The following is a 13,947-nucleotide window of genomic DNA, read 5'->3' as shown; positions in this document are numbered from 1 at the left end:
ACATAGAAGGGCCAAGCCGGGATTTCCAATACACAAATTTTGCCTCTATCTTTCGCGAAATCCAATCCAACAAAACTTTGGACCAAACATCAACCCCCAAGGGATAGCCCAAATGCCTAACAGCATTGCCACAAGGTATGATCAATCCCTACCATCCCAAGAACTGAAAATCAAGTTCAATGTAGCTGACAAGAGAAGATTTCACAACATTGACACAAAGACTAGACGCATGACCAAAGAGATCCCAAATATCAAATGCCTTACAAAGATTGTCTCTTTTTGTAGTAAGAATCGTGAAGGTGTCATCAGCTAAAGACCGAGTGATAAAATATTGTCCAAAAGGAAGGGGAAAACCACACAGCTGCCCAATGGCCACCATATGAGATAACATAGTAAGCACAAGATGAGTTGCCAAAGCAAAAAACAAAGGACTTGAAGGCCAGCCCTATCTGACCAAGTGCTGAAGGGGAATGGGATTAGTGACACCACCATTTAACATTACTCAAGAGGATGCATCGGCATTGATCGTGTATATCAACGGGGACATACACAACCCAAATCCCATAATATACATAAGTACTGCAATGAAGGACCTATCCAGATAATCAAATGCCTTTTCCAAGTCTAGCTACAATAAGACCGCTTTCTAATTAGAATGCTTAGCATAGTCAATCTCCATCTGTCCATTCAATACATTATGCAATATGTTCAGCACATGGCTGTCAAGGGTTTCACCAAACTAGTGGCATAAGTGTCAAAAACTCGTTAGTGAGGCCATCCCAACCAAGACTTCTATCCATGGGTAAACACAATAAGGGATCATGGATGTTGGGTGAAACATGATTCTTGACCAGAGTCAGCACGAGCATCAGTGATCTATGCAGAAGGGGTCTATGCTGAGCCAAGAAGATCTAGAAAATAGATTCGGCACATTTGAACAACAGTTTGTGGATCCATGACCATGTTGCCCTCCGTCTTCTAGAGTCTAATCATATTCTCCCCCACAAGGGAAGGGTGCAAATGCTGAAAGAATTTATGGGTCTAGTAGGAGGTATCTTGCAAATTTTCACTTAGAGATTTCAATTTCGCTTGTTGGTAAGATCTTAACTCGAACTACTGAATAAGATCGCTTAATTTTATGGCCAGTTGGACCAAAAATGTATCATCTAGTGACTCAAGTAGCAAACACACCAAGGCTAGGAGTTCCTCTGCCGCCTATTGGCACTTCCTGCAAAGGGATGCATGATGAATACCATATTGTCGAGCGACTCACTGCACGTTTGAACAACAGTCTATGGATCCATGACCATGTTGCCCTCCGTCTTCTAGAGTCTAAATTCTCCCCCACAACGGTGTTAGCAGTCATGTTTGTCATGCCTTGTCATCTCCTACCTGTGAGCCTCAGTCCGAGTCTGACGAGGACATTAGGAGCTCTGACATGTCTGTCATGTGTTATGATGGGGGAGGCTAGTCACTCTTGACTGGCTGTCTTAGGATGTGTATTTCTTTTTGGCCTCTTTTAGTGGGCAGCCACTGGCTACCCGGCCACTTTTTGGTCACTGTTGTGGGGCGCCCATTTTAGGGCATTTTTAGGGTTTGCGCCCATTTTAGGGTTAGGGTTAGGGTTAGGGTTTGTCCTTTTGCCTATTTATAGGCAGCCCCCTCCCCACTTGATCACTTGTCTTCTAGCAGATTCCGACACTCCTCCTCCTCCGTGGTGGTGCTGCCATCATCATCAGCCTCATCTGGTGCCCTCACTGACGCTGTGGGCTGCGTGCAGGGACTGATCAGTCTCCTTCCGCCTTCCCATTTGTATTCAGCATTCATTTCAGTCAGTGCAGATTTCTCTTCCTTATTTTCTGCTTTCTCTCTCTCTCTCCCTCCGTGTTCATATTCCCTCTTCCGTAGTGCACTCTCACATGGTATCAGAGCCGGAGAGTACACAGAGCTGAGATTTACGCAGGAGAGCACCCACAACTTTGTGTTTGCTGATGCCGTCTCTTCCCCAACAGCCAAGGCGGCCCTTCCAGGAGGTCACCATCCTTGCGTTTGCTGCAGGCATCCCCTCCAGAGGCTGCCACGTGTCACCATCCTTGCGTTTGCTGCAGGCACCCCCTCCAGAGGCTGCCACGCCATCACAAACCACTTCTTGCTTGCGTTTTCAGTTAGGGTGGCCACTCCTACAGCTGGGCGACATTCCTCCAAGCTGCGTTTTGCTGATCTGGCTGTCGTTCCATCTCCAGGCGGCTCTTCTCCTGCTGGCGACCTACTCCCAAGCTGCGTTTTGGTGCTGGCGGCTTCTGTCTTGGTGCTATTCATCAGACAACCTTGCGTTTTGCAGCTCCAGGTGTCTGTAGGCCTCCCCAGCCTGCATTTTGGTAATTGGTGATTAGACTACTGGTCATTCTTCGGCATCGGCAAAGTTTTCTTTGGTGTTTGGTGCTTTGCAGATTGGAAGATGTCTCATCAGTTTACAGGCTTTGATGACTCAGATGACGAGCTTTTGTCTCGACACTCATCTGAACGGAGGCGTGATTTCTATCATGAGGACCGTCGTCCAGAGTCTATCCCTCTTTCCCGTCCCCCTTCTATTCACGTATCTCGGCGAGCCTCTTCCAATGGGCCGAAGATGCAGCCTTTGGTACCCCCTGTACAGGTACCCGTACTTCCTCAGCTGCCCAAAGAGGACCGGCTGGATGGCTCCAACTTTTGTCTATGGTCCTGCAAGGTGGAGTGTATCTTGGACTCCTTCGATCTTTGGGAGCTTGTTTCTGTTCCTATTCCCCGGCCTAAGGTGAATCCCGCAAATGGGACATCTATGGATCATGTGGCCTTATGGGATCGACTTAATTCTGGAGCCAGATCTTTCCTCTTTCTGAGTTTGAGATTCTGTCCTTGTTCCTGTTCACAGGTTGAAGACTGCAACAGACGTGTGGAGAAAGCTCGTGTCTCTCTATCAACAGAAGACATTTGCCCACCGGATATCTCTCGAAAAGAAGTTGCGGATGCTCGCTATTGATGATAGTCCTTCTATGAAGGACCACATCAACAGATTACAGGACATGAGGGATGAGCTTGCATCCCTCGGTCGGACAATATCTTCTGAAGACATGGCTATGATTCTCTTGACTCACTTGCCATCGCCTCGGTTTGATGTCTTCTACACCAGCCTTCTTACATCGAGGACCTGTGAGAAGCTTCTATGGGAGGAGCTTGCCCCGCTTGTCTTGGAGCATGATGAGCGACTCAGAGAGGTCAGTGCTAGTGGATCCGACTCCACTAGAGCTTTTGTTGCAGGTTCGGGAGGACAGAAGACGAAGAAGAAGTCAAAGGCTAAGAAGAAGGACAGTTCTTCAGGCTCTGACTCAAATTCAGAGAGACCGAAGTGCCCACACTGTGGGAAAGGGACACATCCTGAGGAGAAATGCTGGAAGCAGTACCCTCACCTTCGTCCGAGAGCGAAGGGTGGATCTACATCGGGGCCTTCTTCTACCTCTACACCAGCTGTTACCCATGAGTCAGTGTTCCTTCATATCCATGTTTTGGAGGAGGATCCTTCTTCCGTGGCTGCAGTGTCTTCTGCGCAGCCTTGGTTAGTGGACAGTGGTGCTTCGAGTCATATGACTCCCCGAGGTGACTTGTTACAAGATCTCCGTCCATCAGAGGGTTCAGTCACTGTTGGTGACATTTTATCGGTGCCTATTAGTGGTGTTGGCACATTGCCTTTGTTCATCGACTGACCTTCGAGCTCCTTTTCACAAGCCCTACATGTTCCAGATTTGGGCCTTCCCCTCCTCTCAGTTTATGGCCTTACGAGGCTTGGCACATGAGTGATCTTCACCGAGCATGCCGTTGTTATTGAGGATTCTTTTACAGGAGCTGTCTTATCTATAGGTTGGCAGGAGAGCGGGCTTTACAGGCTCCATTCCCCTTCTTTGATGCAGGGTCCTCCGCGACAGTCTATTGCTACACCCGTTCCCGCTTGTGCACCTTCTATTCCACAGGTTCCTTCCCATCCCCCACCTTCTCCTCCGGTGGTTCCCTCGTACCCCCCATCCCTTTTAGCGGGGGACGATCTCGGTGATGCGGCTATGGATTTCCTAGCCCCTAGTGTTTTAGAGGGGGATTCCCAGGATCATGAGGAGCTCCTTCAGCGACAATCTACATCGACGGACTTCATCGACATTGGCATTCCTCTTGCCACCCAGGATCTATTTCTTCTTCGGCCTTCAACCACATCCAAAGATCTGAGAGGGGGTGTTAGCAGTCATGTTTGTCATGCCTTGTCATCTCCTGCCTGTGAGCCTCAGTCTGAGTCAGACGAGAACATTAGGAGCTCTGACATGTCTCTCATGTGTTATGATGGGGGAGGCTAGTCACTCTTGACTGGTTGTCTTAGAATGTGTATTTCTTTTGGCTTCTTTTAGTGGGCAGCCACTGGCTGCCCGATCACTTTTTGGTCACTGTTGTGGGGCGCCCATTTTAGGGCATTTTTAGGGTTTGCGCCCATTTTAGGGTTAGGGTTGGGGTTTGTCCTTTTGCCTATTTATAGGCAGCCCTGTCCCCACTTGATCACTTGTCTTCTTGCAGATTCCGACGCTCCTCCTTCGTAGTGGTGCTGCCATCATCATCAGCCTGATCTGGTGCCCTCACTAACGCTGTGGGCTGCGTGCAGGGACTGATCAGTCTCCTTCCGCCTTCCCGTTTGTATTCAGCATTCATTTCAGTCAGTGCAGATTTCTCTTCCTTATTTTCTGCTTTCTCTCTCTCTCTCTCCCTCCGTGTTCGTATTCCCTCTTCCGCAGCGCACTCTCACAAAGGGAAGGGTGCAAATGCTGAAAGAATTTATGGGTCTAGTAGGAGGTATCTTGCAAATTTTCACTTAGAGATTTCAGTTTCGCTTGTTGGTAAGATCTTAACTGGAACTACTGAATAAGATCACTTAATTTTATGGCCAATCGGACCAAAAATGTATCATCTAGTGACTCAAGTTGCAAATACACCAAGGCTAGGAGTTCCTATGCCGCCTATTGGCACTTCCTACAAAGGGATGCATGATGAATACCATATTGTCGAGAGCCTCACTCCACATTTGAACAACAGTCTGTGGATCCATGACCATGTTGCCCTCCGTCTTCTAGAGTCTAACCATATTCTCCCCCACAAGGGAAGAGTGCAAATGCTGAAAGAATTTATGGGTCCAGTAGGAGGTATCTTGCAAATTTTCAGTTAGAGATTTCAGTTTCGCTTGTTGGTAAGATCTTAACTGGAACTACTGAATAAGATCACTTAATTTTATGGCCAGTCGGACCAAAAATGTATCATCTAGTGACTCAAGTAGCAAACACACCAAGTCTAGGAGTTCCTCTGCCGCCTATTGGCGCTTCCTGCAAAGGGATGCATGATGAATACCATATTGTCGAGCGACTCACTGCACATTACTAATCAATTGATCAAAGAATCGATTGCTACTTGTTGGAAAGTCTAACGAGAAGCGATTGATCAAATGTCCCTACTCCCTCTATTGGCCGAGTCAATTCTCCTACAACATTTGGAATATCTTGTTCTCTGTAACCAGCAATCACAAAAGCCAATTTGCCGCTTGATCTCACCATTAGGGAAGCTCAAACTAAATCTTTTTTGGTTGCCTGCAAATCAGCCCTCCTATAAGCCTCGAAAATCTCACCCATTCTATGGTGCACCATGGTCAAATTTACATCCGCAACCTTCCTCAATCACTAAGGCATGCATGCCCACGATCCAATGCAGCTATGCAAACCCTAAACCTTATTGGTTTTAGACTTGGATCAGCCATTCCCAATCAGCAACACTTCGTGTCCAAATTGGAAGCTCAACTTCACCTTATCATCTCATTGTTTTGTTGATAAGTATAGCTATGAGAAATTGGATTTTGAAGCCATTGTTTTGTTGACAAGTGTTGCTATGTTCTCAACCATGCAAACAGATTTACTGGTTCAACTGAACTGATTAGAAACCCATCAAGCTGCAGTTTCTATAATATATATCACATTCTTCCCCATTTAGTTGATCAGCGCTACTCAGCTCTAGTGTGATAAGTGTTGGTTAATCAAAAGCACAAAAAGAGATTGTCAAGTTTAACTGATTATACAATCTGTCAAGCTGCTCTTGCCATTATTTACTACATTAACTAATAGTTCGTATGGAGTCAGATTTACTGTTGGCTACTAATAATCATGATTTGGAAACCAAGAAGCATGGTGGATACTATTTTTAAAAGTGAGGTGAGATATTGACCTTCAATGTTCCATCAGTGGATACAACTGTATGGTGAACCTCTGACCGGCCGACTCTCCAATTGGCTTCAACAAGCTGCTCACGAAAACTTTTTGGTACTGTTTGCAATAAACATTCTTATGTAAGCCTTCCAAAGTACAAGTTTCACATGAAAGATCAAGGTAATACAGAATGTGAACACCCACATACAATGTGAAAAATTGTTGACGTCCTTAGCCTTTGTCTTGTAAATCAGCTCATGTAATTGCCTGCCACGGTATTTTTTCTGCATGGAGGAGAGGCAGGCCACTAAAATGTCATCAACAGAACTAACCACGAGAACCCTTCATCTAATGCTCAGTTTGAGCCACCTAACAAGATTTGAAATGTCTAATTCACAAATAACCTTGCACGAATGATGCATACAAGGCATTGCCTATTCATCTAAACGTATGATGCTCAAGAATGTGAACAAATACTGGGACAATCTGTCAACAAGAAGTACATACGAGACTGCACAACAATGAAAAGTCAGAACACTGGTGTCATCTCACTCCAAATACTCATCCTCTCACCGAAACATGAAGAGGAAGGACTTTTTGTCATAACAGAACAACATAAAGGACCCCATTTGCACCTGCTAACATATAATGGCTACTGCAGGCAAGTGAGTTTACTGCCGTGGCCTTTCTAACTGAATGATTGTATCAAAGATAGCCTAGTTGAAGGCTCCAAGTGCAGGGAAAAAACAGAAACACTTGCACTGAATGTCATTAAAGACCAGTAAGGAGTCAGCAACTGAGCTGAAAGGGAAGTTTAGATTGAATTCATACTTAGAGGTCCATATTAGGGATGACCCAATTGAAGGTTCTAAGTACAGGAAAAAGAAAGCTAGTAAAGAGTCAACAATTGAATTGAGATTGAGATTGCCATAATGTAATTCCCTATCTTAGGCCTATAAGGAGCAGTAGAACAAGTGCTCCCATAACATTAATCCATTGCACTAACCTCTCCTAGGCAAATGGCGAGATTGGCAAGCTGCTCTTCGGACCTGCCGAGAAGGTATTTGACGGGCTCTTTTTTGAGTTCCCTCGATGGGAATTCTGGCGTGTAAGGTGAAACAACTTGCTGCATTATATTGAGATTGGAAGGAGGTGCTGGCAGAGCCTGGGTAGCTGCTGCTTGATGAGCCACGGCGTCACATGAGCAGCCTCGATGATAACCGAACATCAGCCTCAGCCTGACCCGGGGCTTGAGCTCAAAGGCCCTTGGCAACCAACAGGTCTGAGCTGTCTCCACTGCCCCGAGCACCATCATCTCTCTCTCTCTCTCTCTCAGAGAGTATCTTCTTCCGTCGAAGATTCGAGAGTCTAATATAACGAGAACGATGTACATTAAGGTATTACAACAATCGGACCCTTGTTACATGAGAATAATGTTATATCATTAATTAATTAATAATGATAACATTATTTATAACACATTATATATGACATAGCTTAACATTTTATATCTATATAACATATTATTATTACTTATTATAACATGATGCATTATTATTAAGATAAGTGAATAATATTATTGTAAAATTTAAATAATATTTATTTAAACATAATTATAACCATCAATTATTATTATTAGTTATAATTAATGTTAATAATATATAACCTATTATTATGAATTATTATAACGTTTCTAGTTAGTATTATAAGTAGTAATAGTCATATTTAACCTTTCACATATATAATACCTTATAATTAATGTTATTATAATAAGTAGTGTAGCACATATAATAATTATTATAAGTGTTATATATAATTAGATGATGTATTGTATAATTATAAAAATTAAATCAATATACTTATAAATCCATGTTATAATAAATTAATATAACATGTATTAATTATTATATATATACAATACATTATACTCGATATTAGTATCATAATTCATATGTATGATACCATATATTAATTAATTATAATAATAACATTATACAAGTATCTAATTATGATAATTAATATAACTTATTAATTAATAAACATGTATTAATGTTATTACAATGTGTTATAAGTACTACATTATGTAATAATTAATATATTTGTGTGTGTGTGTGTGTGTGTGGTGGCTTTTGAGGGGTAATATATCATAATTATATAATTTTCAATATCATGTGGCTTACATAAGGGGGTGATCACACGTGTCGTGTGAGGTCACGGGCACATGGGTGACGTCATGGGTGCACGTGCAAGGGGCCAAGGGGTGTGTCGAGGTTGCAAGTGCCCGGCACGTGGACAAGCGTGCATTTGGGGGGGGGGGGGGGGGGGAGGTAGCAAGGGGGGTCACATGTGTTGTGGGCACATAGGCAAGCGTATGGACATGGCATGTGCAGGGGGTCCGTGTGCACCACATGGCCCCCCAAAAAATCTTTTCCTTAATATATATAAAGAAATATAAATATAAATGTAAATTTCAACTTTTTCAAACAAGCTTTTAAATTGCAAAAATGGAAAGCTTTAGTACTTTGAATTTTAGAGAATTTTTAGTTATAAACATGGCCAACACGTAATTCAATCCAAGAATCTCTCAAATTTTTTGAGTTAAAGGTTTTCATATCTAGTACCAAAAATCTTATTCATGAACATTGAGGATTAGGCCATCACTTGTAACTTTGCAAAAACAAACTAGGGAATAGTCATTGAATACCCACTAGTAATGAAACACTTTTAAGATACTAACAAGAGCCATTAGAAAATTTGTACCTCTTAAGAGATAGAACGTACTTATGGTGTAGTGGCTATGTGGAGTGCATAGGATTACAAGAGGCACATATTCAATTCCATGCAACTACTAGCATTGGTTTGCATTTTTTAGAGGCCCTTCATCATGTTGCTTTAGAAGGCCTTGTTTTATCAAACTAATTTTTTCCCCTTTTTGGCAATAGTGAAATCCTTCATTGCATAAGATTAGATTTGTTTTGCTAGTCCTTCCATTATAGCTCTACATTGGTAATCGTAAGCCTGTAGATTTTCCATTAATTTGCAAAGATCAATCCAACAAAGATAAGGTGTTCCATGACTATCCCTTGACCCTAACAAGTCGTCATCACCATATTCTATTGTACCCAAGTTAGATGTTCAAATGTTGCGCCCCCCCCCCCAACCGAGCCTTAATGAGTCCCTTCATGCTACCACTTCAGGACATGGGACAAACTCGGGCTATGCAAGAACATGAACTTTGGTCGCTTTAGACTTGGGTATTTTTGTATGCTTTTGCTTCTAGCTATGTTCTATGTGTAGTATGAGTGCTCAAATTTGTAAGTTGGACCATTTGCCTATCATGTATGCTTCCATATATCACTTTAATGTAGGGCTCGTACTTTGGGTTTATATCTTCCAATTAATTGCATCGGGCTCAATTGTATTTGTAGATATGAACATTGATCATCACCTTTACAACAACTTGAGTTTGATTGTCTATCCACTATCTCAAGCAATTATCCAAGTATGGATGATCTATTTCAAAGTGGTGATCGATGCAAGCAATTCCAAGCATAGGGGTTCATAAGTACCCAATCCTTTGTGCTTTCTCTCATATGGGAACTTGTTTTATTAAGTCATTTTAAGGGATGACATCTAGTAATCTTCACCATAAGTTGTACATGCAAAGCAACTTGAAAGTCTAGAATGTTTACATATTATATCTAGATGTAAAGAGAAAATTGAAGTCAATATTGAACTTGCATTGTATATTTTAAGGAGGCCACCAATTGCTACATCATTAATGACTTCATTAACTACTACACCTCTTGTTAATGATGTACACACAAATCAACTTTTTTGCTTGAAACCCTTGATCTCTTATAATCATTTGTGGAAATTGTATCAACACCTCTATTAGCATCATACAACATTACTCGCTTCCCTTGAATATTCTTATATTTCAATGTTGCAAGAGGTTTAGATCTTGAGGCTACTTTCAGCATTCAGCACTTCATTTGCACCAAGGTTATCATGACAATGAGCAGCTAAAAGCCTCATTTAGGTTCAAGTCTCAATTCTCCTCCTTTTCCCTAAGATAGTGTAGATTTGGGTAGCTAAACCTTTTGTAATAACATATCAAATTCAACTCATAACAATAATTTGTTGAACCCTATCATGTCAAGTTATAGGATCGGATTTAAAAGGATAAGTTCATGCTTGGTTTCCTTCGTAGTATTATTTGGAAGCTCCAACATTTGGTTCTACATCTACATGCCAACACTCAATAAATTGCATTATACACAAGTAGATTAAGCACTACAAATAAAAAGCTTAGGCCTTTTTGGGTCTTCATCACTTTACTGTGTGTCTGCTTCTAATGCTTCTTAGCCTTTATCTATTTTGTAGTAGCATTTCATTGAGGGTCTTCAGATGCCACTTCTATGTCTCCTTTAATAAAACTCCAAATGCCTTTCCTCTTCAAGAAACCTATAATCCTAAACTTTCATGTAGGATTAAGCTTCTCACGAACAATCTAGTTGAAATTGTCAAACATTTTGACAAGACAAGCAACCTTGAAAAACCTGCAAATTGCAACCAAGCCAATACCATGTGTACTACAATCAAAACATGCAGTCTTTTTCAATGACTGCACACAATAACTACAATCTATAGTTTGTAAGTAGGTGCCTTTTATGCCCTCAACCTAGCAAACACTTGAACATGGTTAGCCTTTGGTATAGATTTTAAAATAGATAGTTTAGGCTTGCTAAGATGAATGAGAAAATTCCAAGGATAGAAAAACATGTGGAAGAAGTTACTTAAGCTTGCTTAAAAGGATGACTTATCACGTTGATGTTGGTTGATGTTGTTACAAATAATATTGTTATGAACCTAGATATATGAGAATTTAGACCACTTAGCAAAACATATGAAAAAAAAAAGAAAAAAGGTTTTCTACAAATTTCTAATGCATAAAGCTACACGATTGTATTTGCAAAACTCCCTTTAAATTCTATAAAGATGAGGGTCATGCCCTCCTCTATTGGACAAACTATATGCTTCCACTTTAAATATTGCCTTGTAATAGGATCTTTCTTGCATAATATTATTACCAATGTTGTTGTCACAAATATTCACTTACTAAAATCGTTGGAACTAAAGAATAGCACATTGTGGATGTACAGTGTATAAAGCTACACGAGTGACATACTATGTGCATGGTGCATACTAGACATAATTATTCACCACAACTATCCCCTATACAATACATATGGTGGATAGTTGACACAATTCTTCTCTACAAATTGAAATGATATAGATTTTCCAAAGTGCACAACATTCTAAGATATCAATTCAAGTATAACTATTGCCTCATAAAGTTGGTTATTCTTATGACACTCATTTCTCCACAATCATGTGGAGCTCCTTCCTCCTCTAATGTTACTTAGAATCCTTTCGAATGTTGTTTTCTTCCTAGAAGGAGCATTTTAGGCTAACCAAGAAAAGATGGATCTATGCTATCCAATGTGATGAATTGGTGATATATGATTCTGTTGAAGATGTTGCATCGCAAGCTATAGTAGAGTGTGGCAATATCCTTTATTCTCAACTATGACAATGTATGTTTGACTAGATCTAGAAATTATCTTATAAGTGGTGTCTTATACTTGTAGCAATACTTAGTAATTTATATACTATCTCCTCCACTAGAACGTGGTGGCTTCTCTTTTTTCGCCTAGTTGTCATTCCATATGATCTTACTATCAACTTGTTAGCGATCCACAATTAATGATATCTCTCCCCCATATCAAATAGGCATATAAATACATGTTGTCTTAGACCTGAATCTGTTGCAGAATATTCTGTCATCAGAAATTGGCAAATCCGACATCACCATCGCGTCTGGAGCGTGCCAAAATCCCAACTTAGACTCTTACCTTGCCTGAATCGGGTTCCGAATGCCCAAGATATGACAAAAAGAGTGATTTTTGGGCCAGATTTTGAAACAGGCACAAAAAAAGTGAGCTGGCTGGGGGGGTCTGTTGTCCCACGTGTCAACAATGGGGCCCAAAGGGGGCACAAATGGGGGCCAAAGAAGGCCTACACCAAGCCTCAGCAAGCCTTGATAGGCTGGAAGCAAGATCCAGGTGAAGGAAGCTCCAAGAGGTGTGAGCTATGGCTGCCCACAACCAGTGAAAACCCTGTTTACCTAGACCTATGGACTGAGATAAATCTCTGAAATAATGAAGCAATATCTCAATGTCAATGCCCTGATGGTGCTTCAATAGGCCGGGAAGAAGCTCGGAAAGCCGGGGAGTGACGGGAGCTCAAGAGAATGAGCTATGGCTGCCGGGAAGGAGACCTAATGCAAGTGGGGAGTCGATGGGAAGCTGAGAATGCCATGAGCCAAGCTCAAGAGTCGGAAAGTCGTGCTCTGATACTAGTTGAAAGGTGAGAAGGATCGAAGCTTGCACTCGAGAGCTATGGTGGGAGAGCAAGAGCAAGAAAGAGAGACAAGAAATGGGAACTCCAATAGTCACAATGTGTGACCGGGCCTTCCTTTATTCAAACTGTCACTAAAAGAATAAAGAATAAAGTGATGGTGACGGGCACCCACCACCTGCAGTGTGCAGTGGTGGTGACTGTTAGTGTAGTAATACACGGGCGGTTAGGCGGAGGCGCCTTTACCCACAACAAACTGCATCATTAAATCAAGCCATGATTGCCAAACTAAAACTAATAGGAGATGCCCTTCTTTGGTGGAAACAGTGGTGTAAGGACCAAAGAACGTTTGAAAGAGCTATCACTTGAGACAAGATTACATATCAAGCCTAGAAGATGAATGAATTCTTCAATCTAAGGCAATTAAAGCCTAAGCCTAGAAGCCTGCTACTCCAAATTCATAACTCTTCTAAAATATGTACCTACGATGGATGTTTCACAGCAAGTATCCAAATTTTACAATGGTCTAAATCCGCCCCTGAATACATGCCTTGAATCAATGAGACCGTCACATTTACAGGATGTATTGATTCAAGAAGCTCCAATAGTTTAGGAGATTGAACAAAGACCGAGAAATGCAAAAATTTGAAATAGAAATAGTCAGAATGAGGGCAACTTCCAAGGTTATGCGAAAAGAGCCCAATGGTAGTAATGACCAAACACGACGAAGAAAGCAAATCAAATGTAGTGGGAAACTTTATACCCACATGAAGGAGCAATGAGACTCCAAGGTGCTTCTATTGCAAGGAACTAGGACATTTCAAGAGGCAGTGCCCGAAGCTTGGCCGAGGTTAGTTGCGCGAGCAAAGCCAAGATGCTAAGCGAAAGGTTACTAGAATAAACCTAAAGGAGGTCAATAATGATAAAGATCCCACAATAGAATCCGATATGGAAAGAGTCAGAGTACATGCCACACTCAATAAGAAGGGTCCAAATTGCCAATTCTCAGTAATTCAAACACAAATGAATTATCTGTGAGAAATGTGGGATCTAGAGCATGGCAAAACCGGAAGCTATGGAGGATGAAATGAGAAGTGTGGACTCATGATGGAGAAGACAAAGACACTGTTTGTTACACAAGTGAATTAGGTTCCAAGATTGAGACTTGGACTCATAAACACAATCTTGTGTATGTGGACAATGACATTGACACTTCACTGAAAAGAAAAGAGTACTATCATTGCATTAAGAAAGGAAGCAAGTACAA

General features: G+C 41.6%; 1 protein-coding gene across 2 annotated transcripts in view; it reads right to left on the bottom strand.

Moving 5' to 3' along the window:
* LOC148036896 (Radical SAM superfamily protein) overlaps positions 1-7,642 on the bottom strand; it is a 78,520-nt gene extending 70,878 nt beyond the window's left edge. The window contains exons 1-3 of one of the 2 annotated variants that reach the window (XM_087675817.1): positions 7,264-7,642; positions 6,466-6,541; positions 6,277-6,374 (exon numbers count right to left, since the gene is read on the bottom strand). In XM_087675817.1, the coding sequence (XP_087531943.1) occupies positions 6,277-6,374; positions 6,466-6,541; positions 7,264-7,572 (483 nt within the window). In that variant the 5' untranslated portion in view covers positions 7,573-7,642. The remainder of the gene's footprint in view (positions 1-6,276; positions 6,375-6,465; positions 6,542-7,263) is intronic. The other variant, XM_087675818.1, reaches the window with a different exon arrangement.
* Between the last annotated feature and the right edge of the window lie 6,305 nt (positions 7,643-13,947).

The sequence above is a fragment of the Lygodium microphyllum genome, chromosome 4 (genome assembly GCF_053477565.2).
Source record: "Lygodium microphyllum isolate KBCC chromosome 4, Lygodium_microphyllum_v1.1.10, whole genome shotgun sequence".
Lineage (NCBI taxonomy): Eukaryota > Viridiplantae > Streptophyta > Polypodiopsida > Schizaeales > Lygodiaceae > Lygodium > Lygodium microphyllum.
Note: the sequence above shows the minus strand (reverse complement) of the source record. Positions and strands in the feature narration are given on the sequence as shown.